Raw genomic sequence first — 16,813 nt, 5'->3', positions numbered from 1 at the left:
AAAAACACTACCCCATACACTGTTGCCAAATGTATCAGTTCACATTTAGAACCACAATCTTTCCAAACAACTTGCTTCATTAAATTACACAATTGTTATTGTGCAGGAGACCATTTGGCGCATTGTATCTGCATCAGCTCTCCAAATGAGCATCATGACCTTTTCCCTGTACCCCTGCAAATTGTAATTGTTTCCATTCAAGTAATCATATAATGCCTTCTGGGAATGCCTCAATTGAACCTATCTCCATCATACTTCAGGCAGTGCATTCCAGAAGGCAACCACTCTGTGAGAAATATTGTTTTCTCACATCACATCTGCTTCTTTTGCAAATCACTTTAAATCCGTGCCCTCCCGTTGATCCTTTTACAAGCAGAATGGTTTATCCCTATCTACTCTGTCCAGCCCCTCATGCCTTTGAAGATCTTTATCAAATATCATTTTTTTTTAAACAAGGAGGTAGCTCCCAAATGGAACAGAAGTTGAACCCTATGCGACATTAGTCGTCCAGCCAACTTTTGTGAGCACTTTTCAAGATAATCTGGTGAAAGAGCGTCCAAGAGTTGAAGGCCCTGCCACAGGCATACTGTATTGAAAAAAAACAGACCACATAAAGCCAGAATCTGAGGGCATGAGGGGGAATACAAAGCTGAAGAAAATTGCAGAGGTTAGGTCGAGGCAAGGCCACACAATCATTTTTAAATGAGGATTTTAAATTTGATCAGTTGGGGGATATGAAACCAATGCAAGTCAGCAGGAACAGGGGCGATGAGCAACCCAATCTTTGTGCAAGACAGAATACCAGGTGGCATGGTTTTGTACAAATTGGATTTTATGGGAAGGCTGTAGTCAGGATACTGGAGAGGTCACAGTGTAGATAAAGGTGGGACTACGGCAGGGACAATGGCCAGAAATGCTGCAGTGATGGAAGCAAGCAGTTTTGTTACCAGACTAGAGACGGCCGAGTTGAACATGTAGCCATCTGGGATGGCCACTTTCAGAATACAAAATGGACGCTCACAGAGAATGTAGGGAAATGTGGACAATACTAAACAACAAGCAGGCACAGAGCCTGAATGTAGATTTGGGAAGCAATTACCAGACGGAATCAAAACCCTGGGTCGATTAACATATTGATGGCCCATCTCATAGGAACAAAGGACTAACACTAAGGTAGTTCATTCTGCCGCAGAGATCCCGGTGCCAGTGCCCCAATCGAAAGACACAAACAAAGCAAGGCCAACGGCCACCTAGGACACGCCCAGCCAACAGGGCACCCACCCCATTACTGGTTAAGATCGATAACATTGATCGAGAAGCTGCCCAATTAATTGGGGCCAAGCTTAAGGCCCGCCTAAAAGCGCACAAAGCCCCTCCAAGTACAAGAAGGAACCCCCATGAGAGATTCGCTCTCTTGGACTCGGCTCTCAAGCGGAAAGACCCATCCACCAGTTTCACCAGAAGCTAGCAAGTTCAAGGTCAACGCTCACTAGCAGACAACGACCTTAGCTGTTCTCCTGTTACCTCTTCAAACCCAACAGCCTCAGATCCGAACAACGGCCATTGTTCCTCTGACTAAGTGGGCACCCGAAGTATAGGCGTTAGCGTTAGAGATAGTTTAGTTTATAGTATTGTTGTGCCTTGTGGCGGTATCAAGAGATACCTGGCAATTCTGAAAGTAAACATAATTAGGATTAAGGAAGGCGACCATATTGACCGCCATAGTTATAGCAAATAAACAGAGCAACAAACAGACTATAGAGGTTGTGTGCATTTCATCTAATCCAAGTGAGGTTCCAGGGAGAGAGATGGGGTCAATGCAAAAATCAAAGATTTTGGCGTGGCTGAAAACACTGATCTTTCCAAAATTCATCTGTAAGAAATTCTGACCCATCTAATTTAAATATTGAGCAGATGTGGTCACGGGATTGAGGAACAAGGTGAAGCAGGAGACCTGGGCATCAACAGCATATGTCTGAATTCAGTTCCCGTCTCCATGATAATATCACCAGAGAGTTGCTTCCAGGCGAGGGTGGCTCTTTGTTGAACGCCAAAGTTGACTGCATTGTGAACTCGAGGGGAATCCATTGAAGATGTAGTGGCTGCCCAGGCTGAAGAGATGTGGAGCCAATCAAGCGCTTCCCCATTCAACTAGGCCACAGAGAAATATGGATCGAAGAGGAAGGTACAAGTAACCATTTCAAACACAGCAGAGGTCAGGCAGATCAAGGAGGAATAAAATGCATTGACATACTTACTAGGTAACTGGAACGATTACCCACATTCTAAAAGCAACCGAGCACTTCTGGTGTAGACAGGATTTATAAATAACCTCCAGTGTAGAGTTGGCAATGACACAACTGAGTTCTTTCCTCCAACTCAATTCTAAATAAATTTACTTGAATGAAAAATTGAACTATGTTTTTCTTTTCAATTTCAGGACTTCTCTTGCAGTTTTAAAACTTAACCCCTTTCTCTTATTACAGAGACAGTAGCAATGTGCTTCCTTATTGTTTTGGAGCTGACAAGGAACATGCACTGACCTGGGCGATGTTAGCCTGAGAGGCCAGACGGATCATGATGTCCAGTTTCTCCAGTTTCACATAGATTGGGTCATTGTATTTCACAAAGAACACCTTTATTTCCTGCTTCAGAATTTCAGGCCTGAAAATTAACACACACATGACACGGCTTTGTTACAAAATGACCCTTTTTAGCCATCACATGTTTGCTCCGACAGTCTCCTTCCTATCCTCACTGATAAGGCCAGAAGACATAGAAGCAGAAGTAGGCCACTCAGTCCATCGAGTCTGCTCCACCATCCAATGAGATAATGACCAAGCTGATATAATCCTCAACTCCACTTTCCCACCTTATCCCCATAACCCTCGATTCCCTTACTGATTAAAAATCTGTCTTGAACAGACTTAGTGACCCAGACTCTGCAGGTCGCTGTGGTAAAGAATTCCATAGATTCACTACCTGCTGGGCAAAGAAATTCCTCCTCATCGCTCTTAAATTGGCGACCCTGCACTGAAATTATGCCCTCTGGTCTTAGACTCCTCCACAAGAGGAAATATCCTCTCAGCATTGATCCTCTCAAGACCCCTCAGAATGCTATATGTCTGAATACGGTCACCTCTCATTCTTCTAAACTCCAATAAGTACAGGCCCAACCTCCTCAACCTCTACTCGCAAAAAATTTCCTCCATACCTGGGATCAACCTAGTGAACCATCTCTGGACTGCGTCCAATGCCAGTATATCTTTGCTTAGATAAGGGGGCCAAAACTGTTAGTATTCCAGGTGTGGTCGAACTAGTTTTTATAGCCTTTCACAGTTTTAGCAAGACTACTGTTTTTATACTCCATTCCCTTTGCAATTAAAGGCCAATATTCCACTTGCCTTCCCAATTACCTGCTTAACTTGCATCCTAGCTTGTGATTTTTGCACGTGGGCCCCCAAATCCCAGTGATGCAGTTTTCCGCAGTCTTTCTCCATTTAAGTAATATTCAGCTCCTTTATTCTTTCGACCAAGGGTCATAACTTCACATCTTCCTACACTACATTCCATCTACCAAGTGTCTGCTCAATCACCTAACCTGTCTATTTCTCTCTGTAATACTCTGTCATCCTCACACCACTTGCCTTCGTACCAATCTTTGTGTCATCCGCAAACTTGGCAAGTATATTCACTTCCCTTGTCCCAAATCATTAATATACATTAATATACATTGTAAATAATTGTGATCCCAGCGCAGATCCCTGTGGCACTCCACTAGTTACAGGTTGCAATCCTGAAAATGCCCCTCTAATCCCAACTTTGTCTTCTATCAGTTAGCCAATCCTCTATCCATATTAATATTACTCCCAACACAATGGGCTCTTACCTTATTATTAAGCAGCCGTTTGTGTGTTCCCATGGCGTTTCTCCACTTTATCTGCACGCGGACTTTTAACATTCAGAAACTTCAGGAAATAACCTCTCCTGGATGCCTACCATCCTCACTGATTAGTTTGGTTTATTTTAACCCTGTGTGTTACCACTCTTAAAATTAGACCAGCCAGTTGTTCATAATTCCCTAACTGACAAATTCCAATTCTGAGCCAGCTATACTTTGTATCAGATATTTATTTATTTTTTTTAAATAGTTTTATTCTAGGCATTTTCACAAATACAAAAAGAATCAGAAGAACAAAACAATTCAATAAACAACCACACCCCACCTGCTCCCCTGATGCCAACCCCACCTTGCATGCCGCCTTCCCTATTTTGATCCCCTTATCCCCCCCACCCCCCTGCTGACCCTTCAAACCTTCTTAAAGAAATCAATAAACGGCTTCCACCTCAAGTTGAACCCCTCTGCCGACCCCCCTCAAAGTAAACTTGACCTTCCCCAGCGTCAGGGTTCCCGCTTTCGGCGGCTCGGAGTCCCATCACCCCAGCAAAGTCCGTGTCTGGGCTACCAGGGAGGCAAAGACCAAAACATCAGCCTCTCTCACCCCTGGATTCCCGGATCTCCCGACACCCCAAATATCGCAACCTCTGGACTCGGAACCACTTCCACACCCAGCCCCTTAGACATTACGTCTGAGAAGCCCTGCCGGAACCCCCCTCAATCTTGGACATGCCCAGAACATGTGCCCTTGATTCGCAGGCCCCTCACACACCGCCCACACCTATCCTCTAGCCCCATAGATCCTAGTCATCGCCACTGAACCACTTTAAACTGGATGAGGCTTAACCTCGCACATCACCTAGACGCAAGGCCTCTGCCCACATCTCAGCATCCACCTCCCCTCCCAGCTCCTCCTCCCATTTACGCTCAATATCCTCCACCAGGGCTCCCTCCCACGCCAACTCCTTACAGAGATCTGGCACCTTCCCCTCCCCTATTTCCCCCTTTGACAGCACCTTGTCCTGCAACTCCAAAGAACGGCACCTCTCTCCTTACAAAGTTCCGAACCTGCAGGTACCTAAAGCCATTTCCTCTGGGCAACTCATATACTTCCTCCAGCCCCTTGAATTTGTCCCCTATAAAAAAAGTCGCCAAAGTCACTCAATCCTTGTCTGCCGCCAACCCCTCAGCCTCGCTGGTGAAACCTATGATTATTACAGATCGGCGTCCATGCCGAGGTCCCTTCAAGCTTCTGCTGGGGCCCCCAGTCCCTGAGCCATCCCCTCTTCCACCTTGGGAAACTATAACCGATCCAGGAAGAGCAGAACCCCCGATTGGTGGCTCGGACTCAGAATCTCCAACAAATGAAAAAGCCTCGAACACCCTATTACCCCCTCCGGGGCCATCACCACCTTGCCCACATCATCCCTCACTCTAACAATCTCACTCGCCGCCTCCTGCTTTCTCAACTGATGGGCCAATTTCCTGCTCGTCTTTTGCCTTCCTCTTGGCAACCCCCCACTTCACTCCCTTTAACTAGCCTGCCCAACTAGCGTGGTGGCCCCCGTCCAAGACCTCCAACCATCTTTCCTTCCCTCCAGTTCCCCCCACCAACCCAACCATTAACCCTGAAAGAATAGCAAAAGGCACACACTCACATTGTTGCTCCCCCGTTAGCAACTGCCCCAGAAAAACACCACCAAACACTTTAGAAAGCACTCAAAACTCCCCAAGTTCAATATCCTCACACTCCTCCTAGTCCATTGTCCCTCAAATCCCATCGCCTCCTCTGGCGTGTTGAATAAAGCTCTCGCTTCTGGAAAGTTACCCACAGGCAGGCCAGGTACAATACACCACACTTCACCTGCTTTAAATCTGGCCCTCCTTTTCGGCAGCTCTGCACCGAGGTCCTAAATATCCGCAGCTCACTCCCTTCCCAGGTACATTTCTTGGTCTGCCTCGCCCATCGAAGGATCTTCTCCTTGTCCAGAAAGCGGTGCAACCACACCACCATCGCCCTCGGCTCCTCACCTGCCTGCTGCCTCCTTCTCTGTGCCCTGTGCACTTGATCCACCTCCAGAGGCCGATTGAAGGCCCCATCCCCCATCAATTTCTCCAGCATCCTTGTCACATACACAGCAGCCTCCGCACCTTCAATACCTTCAGGCATCACGACAATACTTAAATTTTGTCCCCTGGAGCGATTCTCCAGATCCTCCACCTTCTCCCTCAGCCTCTTCTGGCTCTTCTGCATTACTCCCATCTCCGCCACCAACGAGGCCAACTGCTTCTCATGCTCCCCTTCCCTCCCCCCCACCTCCTGGATCACCTGGCCCTGGCACTCCAGCCTGTGCTCTATCCCAGATCTCAGCGATTCAACCAGCTTGACCAAGTCTTCCAGGGCCACTTTCCTCTGTTGCTGAAAATTATAATTCAGGAACTCTGCCAATGGTCCATTGACCAGTGGGCAGGCAGCATGCCCCCCTTGTCCTCTGCCATCTTTTCCTGTTGCGGACAACGAAGACGCTCTTGCCCCCGCTGACAAAGACTGATTCATCCACTAACCGCACCAGAGTATTATCTTCCCCAGGCACTCCTGTACCTTTTGCCCTCAAATACTATGCCCTTCGGGCAGGAAAATGATCCAAAAAATCTGCCTTGAGGGGGAGCCACTAAATGGGCAACCACGCACTCCATGGCCGCCATCGGAAATCCTTTGTGTCAGGCATGACCGATAAAAGGCTTGGTGTAAGGAATGCATGGATGAAATGCTAGGTTATTTTCTGCTCAACTCACAGACGCCGGTCACAGGAAGAAGTTGGAAAAAATCTTATTTGTTCTTGGGATGTGAGCACTGACAAGGCCAACATTCATTACCCATCCCAAATTCCCTCACGACAGTGGTGGTGACCCACCTTCTCAAACTACTGTAGTCCAGATGGTGTAGACACACCCACAGTGCTGTTTGGGAAGAAGTTCAGGATTTTGACCCAGCAACAATGAAGGAACAGCGATATATTTTCAAGTCAGAATGGACTGACTTGGGGAAAAGCTTTCAGGCAGTGGTGTTCCCATGTATCTGCTGCCCTTGTCCTTCTAGGTTTGGAAAACGCTTTCAAAGGAACTTTGGCGGGTTGCTACAGTGTAACTTGTAGATGGTACACACTGCTGCCACTCTGCGTCATTGGGGTGAATGTTTAAGGTGGTATATGGTGTGTCAATCAAGCAGTCTGGCTTGAGCTTCTTCAAGATGCACTCATCCAGCCAAATGGAGAGTGTTCCATCATACTCCAACCTATGCCTTATGGTTAGCACATTAGCTCTGGGGAGTCAGGTGGTGAGTTACTTGTAGCCACAGTATTTAGATATCTGGTCCAGATAGGCCTCTCGTCAATTGGATGTTAATGGTTGTAGATACCTGTTCAATGTTAGCCACGGTTCATCGAAGTCAGAAGGTTGCAATCGAGTCCCATGTCAAGGGCTTGAACACGGAATATCAGTAGATACTGTGGTACAGTAGTGAGGGAGTACGGCAAGGTAAAGTCACCATAGCCCTGGATGACCATGGATTGCTTTCCCCTTAAGAGGGGGAGCGCTGACTGGATTTAGGTTGAGAAGGCATGGCGGGGCCTTCACGAATAACCTCAGCTGTATGGGAATTGAACCCAACCTGCTGGCCTTGCTCTGCATCATGAATCAGCTGCCAAACCAAGTGAGCTAAACCGGTCCCCAAAGAAGGGCTACACTATTACAGGTGCCTTCTTTCAGCTAAGACATCAAACAGAGACCTCGTCTGCCTTCTTGGGTGGACCAAATGATGCTGTAACACTATTTTGAAGGGGAGCAAGGGAGTTCTCCCCGTTGCCCAGTAAATATAAATTGCAAAAAGAATAAAATTAGAAGCTCTGCTCGCACCCTTCAAATTCTTAATGAGGCAGAGATATTAATTATTTTTAAAGATGAAAACTGTTTGTTCGCTATTCCCAAAGGCCCATGTTATCAGGGTCACATATAATCACTGTTGTAAATGATTAAGAAAAAAATTAATGAGAAGTTAGTTGTAGAATACACTGATACTTCTGGCATTAGATGGTTAGAATGAATCAGACACCATAACTGTTTCTGTCAGATGGTCTATTTATAATTGCCTGCCAGCTCAGTGTGCTGAGCATTCAACTCAATTCCCAGATTAAGAATGGTCTAGCGTGTATGGAATAGAAATTAGACCAAAAAAATTTTAAAAGTCGAGTTGTAGAATGTGCAACAGGATTGAATAAAGATAGTCATGCTTCAGCTGGAACGGTTTATCAGAACTATCACTATGTGAAGTCCTAAAAAGGTCCACACACAATTTTATTTTATTTTTAAAATGGCAGTATCTTGGAAAAGATACACTTTATTGTGTATATTTTAAATGGTTGAGCAATGCACTGTTAGTTAGAGAATAAGGGGTGCAGGAAGTGGAGAACTGGCACGGAAGCCTCTTGACCTATGCCAAGACTTCAAAGCAGCAAGGGAACAGTAGCTCCAATCTGGAGGCCGGCCATCAATAGCTAATATTTCAGTGCATCTGCACTGAGTTGGTGAACATAACGACCAAAAAGGACTCTGATTCGATCCCCAACCTGTGCTCGCTCGGCCGATCTCTGCCAGGATAGCTTTAGGGATGCTACTGTCAGCCTTAACTATCTTGAGCTAAGAGGAGGAAAAATAGATTTTGTATTCCTGTTGTTGAGGAAACTGCAAGATTAGCATCAGTATTGTCAGTTTCAGAGGCTAGCTGAGAGTCACTCAATTAAAGATTATTTTGCATCTGTAAGAAAGAGACACATCTGCATTCAGTGATATACAGGTGAAAGCATACATGACAATTTGATAAGGACTAAGCTTTCGACCAGATTAAGGCACAATGCTACTGTGAAGCTGTTTTCTTTGAAGGCTCCATCTAATTCTTGTGATATGAACACACTTGGTTCACCTTGTTGTCTGCTCAGGAACTCTTATGGGTCAGTTCTGTATGGGACAGAGGCAGAGGAGAGTGGGGTCTGCAATACTGAGGGTTGGGATGGCCAGGGGAAAGTACGGCAGAGATCATGGGTGTACCTGGAGATCCAGATACAAGGGAAAGGTAGGACTCCTAGTTTTAACAGTACCAGGAATCAAGAGTGGGATCGGGAAGCACTGGGCCAGAAAGTTACATTAATAAAGACACATCCAGAAATGGTGCACGAAACATAGAATCTTGCTGCAATCACAGCACACACAAACAAACTCTAGATTTACCTTTTCTGCACAATAAGGTTGATATTTCTCAAAGCTACATATTGGACCTCTGGCTCCCCAGACAGCAAGGTGACGAGAGGAGGAGCGAGCTTCTTCAGAATGGTGTTGTAATATTCAGAATCCTTGGGAAGAAGCTCAATAAATTTCATCAGCACTTTGACAGCTGAGAGGACAACTGCAGAGTTAGCATGAGAAAGTCGTGGGGTCACACGCTCACAGATACTAAAAAGGAAAGAACAGAAAATGTATTTGTTAACCTTTGGATACCTGCAGCTTGAAGCTAAACCAGGATATCTAATTTGGACTAGGATGGGAGTCAATTTGGAATTAACGAAGCCGAGACGAACAGATGACTGGCAAAGTGCAGAGTGCATTCAACTGGCACCATGTTTTTCAGGCTCGGTCAGCTCTGAATTGGCTCCCAGGGTAATCTCAAGTTCCAGTCCTCTCCACTCAATTTAAATGAACAGTCTCTCAGGCAAACATGCAGCTCCTCTCAGTCAGTAATGTCAATGGAGGGGCTTAAGGGCAAGGAGACACAAAGTGGTTAGGCCGTATTTGTGAGAAATATTTTTATACATGTATTCCCTCCACCATGGACTTTCCTTTCCTTTTAACTGTGCGAAAGATCATAATGCCCAACTCTCAAGGAGAGATTTTAATCATATTATGAACAGAATGCAGGGTCCTTTATTACATTGCAATAGCATTAGAGCCCAGCAACAATCTCAGAGGCTTACTGCAGGTCACAATTCAGGACTAACTTAACATAATTGCATATTAACCCACACTTGACTACGCAGAACAAATCATAAAAGAAGTCAGCACAAGAAGTTAAATCACAAAATTAAAGACCAAGTGAAAAACAAAGTCAATACTACAATAGCCAGCGGGGAAAAAAACATTATTGATCCTTGCGCAAATCAATGATCACTATTACATCAATGTGGGAGAAGTCAGGATAAATTTATGCAGAACATTCAGTACACATTACTGTGCTGAACAGGAACAACCACTCTACATACAACAGGTTGAAACAAATGCTCGAAGTAATGATGCAGAAATAGGTGACAATGACAGTGGACTCAGTAATGTGCGACGGGGATGGTGAGTTACAAACAATGGAACATCTGCTCCACTGCCAATCCTAGAAGGCTACTGACCTTGTCAAATACAATGACACCAAGGAAAATGTAGCCATTGGGCAGGATAGAGCAAAAAATATACTATAAAAGCTTTGGGGCGGGATCCTCCGTTGGCCGAATCTGAAATCAGGAAGAGAATAGTTCCCAATGCCGAAATCGCAGCTGATGCCGGTTTGGCGCCGAATTCGCAATGCTCCGTCCCTTCCAAATCAGAATCATTGCGATGCGACTGCGTTCACATCTTATTATCGGGCCCGCCCGCGATGCTCTGAGCTCCCAATGGCGTGGGCCATGTGTGGTCTCAACGGTGTGAGCCTGGCGTGGTGGCTGCGGAGAGAGAGGAGAAAGTGAGAGGGCACTTCACCGTCAATCATGCCACTGGCCGTGGGGGGCTTCTGCCAGGGCCGGGGGGGGGGGGGGGGGGGGGGGGGGGGGAGGCCGAGAGGTGGCTGTGGGGTCGGAGTGAACGTGTAAGCGGTCCAGCACAAATGGCGCCATCTTTTCGGGCGCGATCGGCGCGTGTGTGAAAGGTGTTCAGCGTACACGCGACTGCGGCTTGTCAGCCCTGCATGTCCAGCACGGACCCGGCAATTCTCCCACCGTTTTTCGTGTGTTCCATGTGGCGCCACCAGTAGCGGAATCGGTGCGGGTGCCCCGCTGATTATTCCGTCGTGGAACTCCACGGATCCTCCGTTGCCGTCAGCACTTAGCCGCAGAAACAGAGAATCCAGCCCATGGTCTTCAGAATTTTGATTAATGGCTTCACATGTTACAACTACGAACTGTCCTTGTGAAAATTTTCTCCACCTCATCCATTTATCCCTTTGCTAAATGCCAGTGACACCGACTTATTAGTGGTTTCTACTGGACTTTCACAAGCCAGCGGTTCAGGTGTGAGCTTACCTCTGTGCCTCACGCTCATCCTTGGGGTTGTAGTTTGACAGGCAGTCAAGTATGAAGATCTGACCCCACTCGGTGCACTCGTTGAGAGCAGTGATGAGTTTATTAATGTTCTGAGGATTGAGGTCGAGCAGGTTACTATTGGGATGGGATTCACTAATCTCAGAGAGAGCAGCCACAGCATTCGCAACCACCTGCAGAGAGAGATATCAGGTGGAGAGAAATTTATATTCACAGTGAAAATATAGAACCGTAAGCATAAACATAGGCTTCAGAATTCAAGTATCTGTTGAGATTAGTAACAGTATAAAATGATAACTTAATGTCTTATTCCAAAATCTTGATGAAAGAATAGATTATATGTTACAACGGTGCTTTTACCAATAAACAAACACTGACATATGCTTCTACTGTAAAGCATTAGACTCCACTGCACCAAACATTTTGGTCTCGTTCTCAAGACTCACTGCGGCCATAGTTAAAAGTGACTTAGAAGATGCGGCTTCTGAGATAGTAGCTATATTAATTGCCATTTTCCTGAACTCCCTAGGTTCTGAAAAGGTCCTATCAGATTGGAAAATAGTAACTAACTCCTACATTCAGGAGAGGGAGACAGAAGAGAAGACTAGGAAACAACAGGCTAGTCAGCTTAACATGTGAAGTAGGGAAAATGACTATTATTGAGGAGGTTATAGCAGGGCTTAGAAAATCTGACTACAATCAGGCAGAGTTAACATGGATTTGCGAAAGGGAAATTGTGAATTAATACTATTAGAGTTCTTTGAGGAAGTAACATGTGACTTAAAGGGGAGCCTGTAGACGTGGTGCACTTTGATTTCAAAAGGCATTTGATAAGGTGCCACATCAAAGGCTATTGTACAAAATGAAAGTTCATGTTGTGTGGGGAGGGGGGTAACATATTAGCAATGGATAGACCACACACTCCAAGTGCTACCCACTGACCAACAGCCTTGCACTCATGACAAGTCAAAACAAAAGAAAACGTGCATTACCGTGACTTCTGTCATTTGGTTTAAAATTGAATTGAATTTCAAAAATAAATTGGTTTAAATTAGAGTTGAGGCCATGATTCCTTTAGAAGCCCATTTTCTGAAACAATTCACAGTAGGATTCGGATTCTTAGAAGATCAGAATTCTATCCATCCCTGCTCCCTTTATACAATGATTGATGAAAGAAGCAGCAGGCCATTCTCAGACTCACCAAGATCATAAAATGAACAGTGCAACATTGGGTTTATGTTTTGTTTAAAATGTTATTCCTTTCTCAGGATTACAAAGTCAATTTACAACATGAACAGGGCAAGCCCTTAATCCATTTCCTTGCTTGCTACAAAAATCAATTCAAATTGAATCCAATTCATGGTCCCCACCAAAGAGACATCCTAGATTCAAGCTGACACGAACAGGCATTAGACCTGATCTCACACTTGATCCTTAGGCAAAACGCCTAGAAGCGATTTGGGTGTATGCCTGTTTCCTATCATTTCAAACAACAAGGCAATTGCAGTACTTAGATGGTGGATTTCCAGGCAACAATCTTCCAACCTCAGGATTATTATAATTGGCACAAAATAAAGTATTATGAACCTATCAGTGCACAACATTTTTAATTATAAGACAATATAACCCCTACCTAATAACATTTATAATTGGCCCATTCCTGAAATTTAGAAAGACATACAGAATAAAACTATGCATGTTTACATATTTCAGCTAATTAAAGTAGTATTCACATAGCAGAGATAAACAGTCGAAATATTACTGGAAGGAATACTGTGAATCAAAAATTAAACAGGTAAATATTTAGTAAAATTAACAAACATCTGACTATATTATACACCTTGCAGTGCCCTGTTGTGATATTCTTGCAATTGTTCATTTATTTCCAAATGCACCTTGTCACCATCTAGTGAAACAGTATCTGCAAAGCATGCCACTACCATCTACTGGCAGTAAACAGCTATGGTATCACTTTTCTTAAACGTCAAATCCCACTTTAAAGCCCTGCAATAAAGTATTTTCTGCAAAAGTGGTCACCTGTCTTTCCCTATTACTTTATTAAATTTGTTCTTAGACTGAACGTCTCTGGCAAGGCCAACATCGGTTGCCTACTCCTAAATGCACCCGTGAAGGTGATAGTGAACCACCTTAGCACTGCTGCCCCACAGACCCGGGTTCAATTCCGGCCTTGGGTGACTGTGTACAGTTTTTGTTTCCTCCCCGTGTCTGAGTGGGTTTCCTTCGGGTGCTCCGGTTTACCCCACAGTCCGAAGAAGTGTAGTTCAGGTGGATTGGCCATGCTAAATTAACCCTTAGTGTCCAAAGATATGAGGTTATGGGAATAGAGCGGGTGCAGACTTGGCCGGCCGAATGCCCTTCCTTCTGCACTGTAAGAATTCTATGGTTCTTCAATAGTTGCAGTCCATGTGATGTAGAAACACCCACAGTGCTATTAGGGAGATCCCAGCAATAGTGAAGGAGCAGCAATGTAGTTCAAAGCCAGATTGGTGTGCTACTTGCAGCAGAACTTGGAGGTATTTCCATGTTTCTATTGCTCATGATCCTCTAGGTGTAGAGGTTGCGGATTTGCCGTTGTAGGATCCTTGGCGAGTTGCTGCAGTCCTGTTATAGCTGGCATTCACCGCTGCCACTGGTGAAGGGAGTGAACATTGAAGGGGATGAATGGGGTTGCAATCAGCAGCCTGTTTTGTTCTGGATAGGTTGAGCTTCTTCAGTTTCGTTGGAGCTGCAATCATCTTTTATCATCATCGTACCCGACCTGTGCCCCGTCAATGGTCGACAGGATTTGGAGAGTTAGGAGTTAAATTACTTAATGCAGCCCATCCTCTGACCTGGTTTCTGCAGCTAAATTATTTGCATTTCTTCTCATCAATGGTAATTACTTAAATAATCGTCATTACTTGAGCTTGAGAAGGCCATTGACTTCCTTGCAACAAGGAAAGCACCTGGAAAGGAGAGACTACCAGGAAAGTCCCACCTGCTGCCATACCTCTAGAACCATCAGCTCCTCTGGAGAGAAGGCTTCATCCCACAGGATATGCATGATGCAAACATCAGCATGTCTTGCAAGACAAAGGTCATCAAGAGGATTGCAACAAACGCCATTCCCGCTGAGTTTCACCCTGTCTTTTCTATTTTTATTTCAGATTTCCAGCAGTTGTAGTATTTTGTTTTTATTACAGTCCAATTAAGTTTCTGGTCAATGATAACCCCAAGATGTTGATGGTAATTCGGCGATGGCAATGCCATTGAATGTCAAAGGACAGATGGTCAGATTCTCTTTTGTTGGAGATGGACATTACTTGGCAAACGTGTGGTGTGAATGCCACATAACACGAATCAGCCAAAGCCTAAGTTATATCCAAATTTTGCTGCACGGAGGCTTGGACTGATTCAACATCTGATAAGTTATGAATGGTACTGAATACTGGAATCAGTGAACATCCCCATCTTAGATCTTATGAAGAGGGGAAGCGTCATTGATGAAGGAGTTGAAGATGGTTGGGCCTAGATCAATACCCAGAGGAACTCTTGCAGTGATGTCTTGGAACGGAGATGATTGGCCTCCAACAATCATCATCCTATGTGCTCAGCATGATTCCAACGAGTACAGCTTTGGAGGGCAAGAGGGGTGCAGTACAAATACAGGGAGAGGGCAAGTCGAATGCTAGCGCATCAACTACGAAAGCAGGCCACGTCCAGGGAAATATTGAAGATATGAACTAGGGCAGGAGATGTGGTAGCGGAGTCAGGGAAGATAAATTAGGCGTTTAGGGATTATTATAAGAAGCTGTACAGGGCAGACCCTGAGGATGCAGAGGGGACATGTTACGGTTTTTCGATGAACTGGAATTTCAACAGTTGGAGGAAAAGAAGAGGCAGGCGCTACAGGATCTCCGAGGCTGAGGGAGATGTTGGACAGTGCAAGGGGTATGAAGTCAGGGAAGGCTCCAGGGTCCGATGGTTATCCAGTAGAATTTTATAAGGTGTTCAGGATGGACCTGGCATCGCATCTCTTGGGGGCATTTAACAAAGCTGGTGGAGGTGGGCAGGGAGGATCTCGAGAGGTGGGACGTGCTGCAATTGGCTTTGGCGGGGCAGGGTCCAAGTGGTGAAGATGAACATTCTGCAGAGGTTCCTGTTCATTTTCCAGGCAATCCCGATCTTTATACCGAAGGCCTTCTTCCGAAAACTGGGCACAATTGTTTCGGACTTTGTATGGGCGGGGAAGGTGCCATGGGTGAGGAGGACCCTGTCGCAGAGGCAGAGGCAGCAGGAGGGTTGGTGTTGCTGAACTTGCTTCATTACTATCAGGCAGCGAACGTTGAAAGGTGAGGCGATGGTGGGAAGGAGAGGGGGTAGAATGGGTTAGGATGGAGGAGGAATCCTGTAAGGGGTCCAGCTTAAAGGCTATCGTGATGGCAGTGTTGCCAATGGCATCAAGCAGACACTCAAATGCCCAGTGATGCAATCCATGGTGAAGATCTGGAACCAGCTGAGGAGGCATTTTAGGATGGAGCGAAGACATTTACAGGTGGCTGGGAGAACAGGAAGGTGAGCAGGTGGTGAATATTAAGGAAAAATTGGGAAGTGGAGATAAACTGGGGAATATGGAGTGAGGCACTACGAAGAGCAAATGCGTCCTCCTTCACTTCCGCAAGCATGTACAGTTCAAGGTCATATACAGCGTACATATCAGAGGTTGGCAGATGTGTGTGAAAAGTGTGGGCGAGGACCAGAGAACCACACGCACATGTTCTGGGGTTGAGAAAAGTTGGAGAGATTCTGGGCGGGAGTGTTCGCATGGCTAGCAAGGATTGTGGGGGAGGGTGTGGAGTCGGACCCTTTGGAGGTGATATCTTTGATATCGGAGAAGCTGAAGCTGATAGAGGCGAGGAAGGCCTTTGCCTTTCTGATTGCCCGGCGACTAATCTTATTGGAGTGGTGGTCAGCAATGCCACTGGGGGAGGGGGTCGTGCCCTGGCTGGGTGATCTATATGAGTTACTTCGGCTGGAAAAGATCAAATACGAGTTAAGGGGTTCAGCGGAGGGTTTTGAGGCAAGGTGCAAAATGTTCGTGATCATGTTTGAGGAGTTGTTCATCGCGGTGGGATGGGGGGGGGGGGGGGGGCTGAAAAAGGGGAAAAATATGTACAAACTGTATAGTTGTTTGTTGGGAGGCTGGTTTCCCAAGTTGTCTGTGTTGTAACTTTTTATACAAGTTTGTAATAAAATAAAATAAAAATTTTTAAATGATTCCAACGAGTGGAGTTCCCCACCCCTCCCCAATTTCCACTGATCTCAATATTGCTAGAACTTCTTAGTGTTACATTCAAGTCAAATGTTGCCTTGCTGTGAAGGGCACTCTCTCCCCTCTGAAATTCAGCTCCTTTGTCCATGTTTATAATATATTATTATTATAATAATAACTTTTGTCACAAGTAGGTTTCAATTCCGGCACCTGTTCGGGGAGGCCGGTACGGGAATTGAACCCGCGCTGCAGGCCTTGTTCTGCATTACAAGCCAGTTATTTAGCCCACTGGGC

General features: G+C 45.5%; 1 protein-coding gene across 3 annotated transcripts in view; it reads right to left on the bottom strand.

Annotated features, from left to right (window-relative positions):
• The window catches only part of ap2b1 (adaptor related protein complex 2 subunit beta 1), a 353,748-nt gene that overhangs the window by 278,953 nt on the left and 57,982 nt on the right, over window positions 1-16,813 (bottom strand). For all 3 annotated transcript variants that reach the window (XM_038813715.1, XM_038813716.1, XM_038813717.1), the window contains exons 5-7: window positions 11,230-11,420; window positions 9,182-9,403; window positions 2,544-2,664 (exon numbers count right to left, since the gene is read on the bottom strand). In XM_038813715.1, coding sequence (XP_038669643.1) covers window positions 2,544-2,664; window positions 9,182-9,403; window positions 11,230-11,420 — 534 coding nt within the window. The remainder of the gene's footprint in view (window positions 1-2,543; window positions 2,665-9,181; window positions 9,404-11,229; window positions 11,421-16,813) is intronic.

Source organism: Scyliorhinus canicula, chromosome 12 (genome assembly GCF_902713615.1).
Source record: "Scyliorhinus canicula chromosome 12, sScyCan1.1, whole genome shotgun sequence".
NCBI classification, from domain to species: domain Eukaryota; kingdom Metazoa; phylum Chordata; class Chondrichthyes; order Carcharhiniformes; family Scyliorhinidae; genus Scyliorhinus; species Scyliorhinus canicula.
The sequence above is the reverse complement of the archived record's forward strand: the minus strand, read 5'-3'. Positions and strand labels throughout refer to the sequence as shown.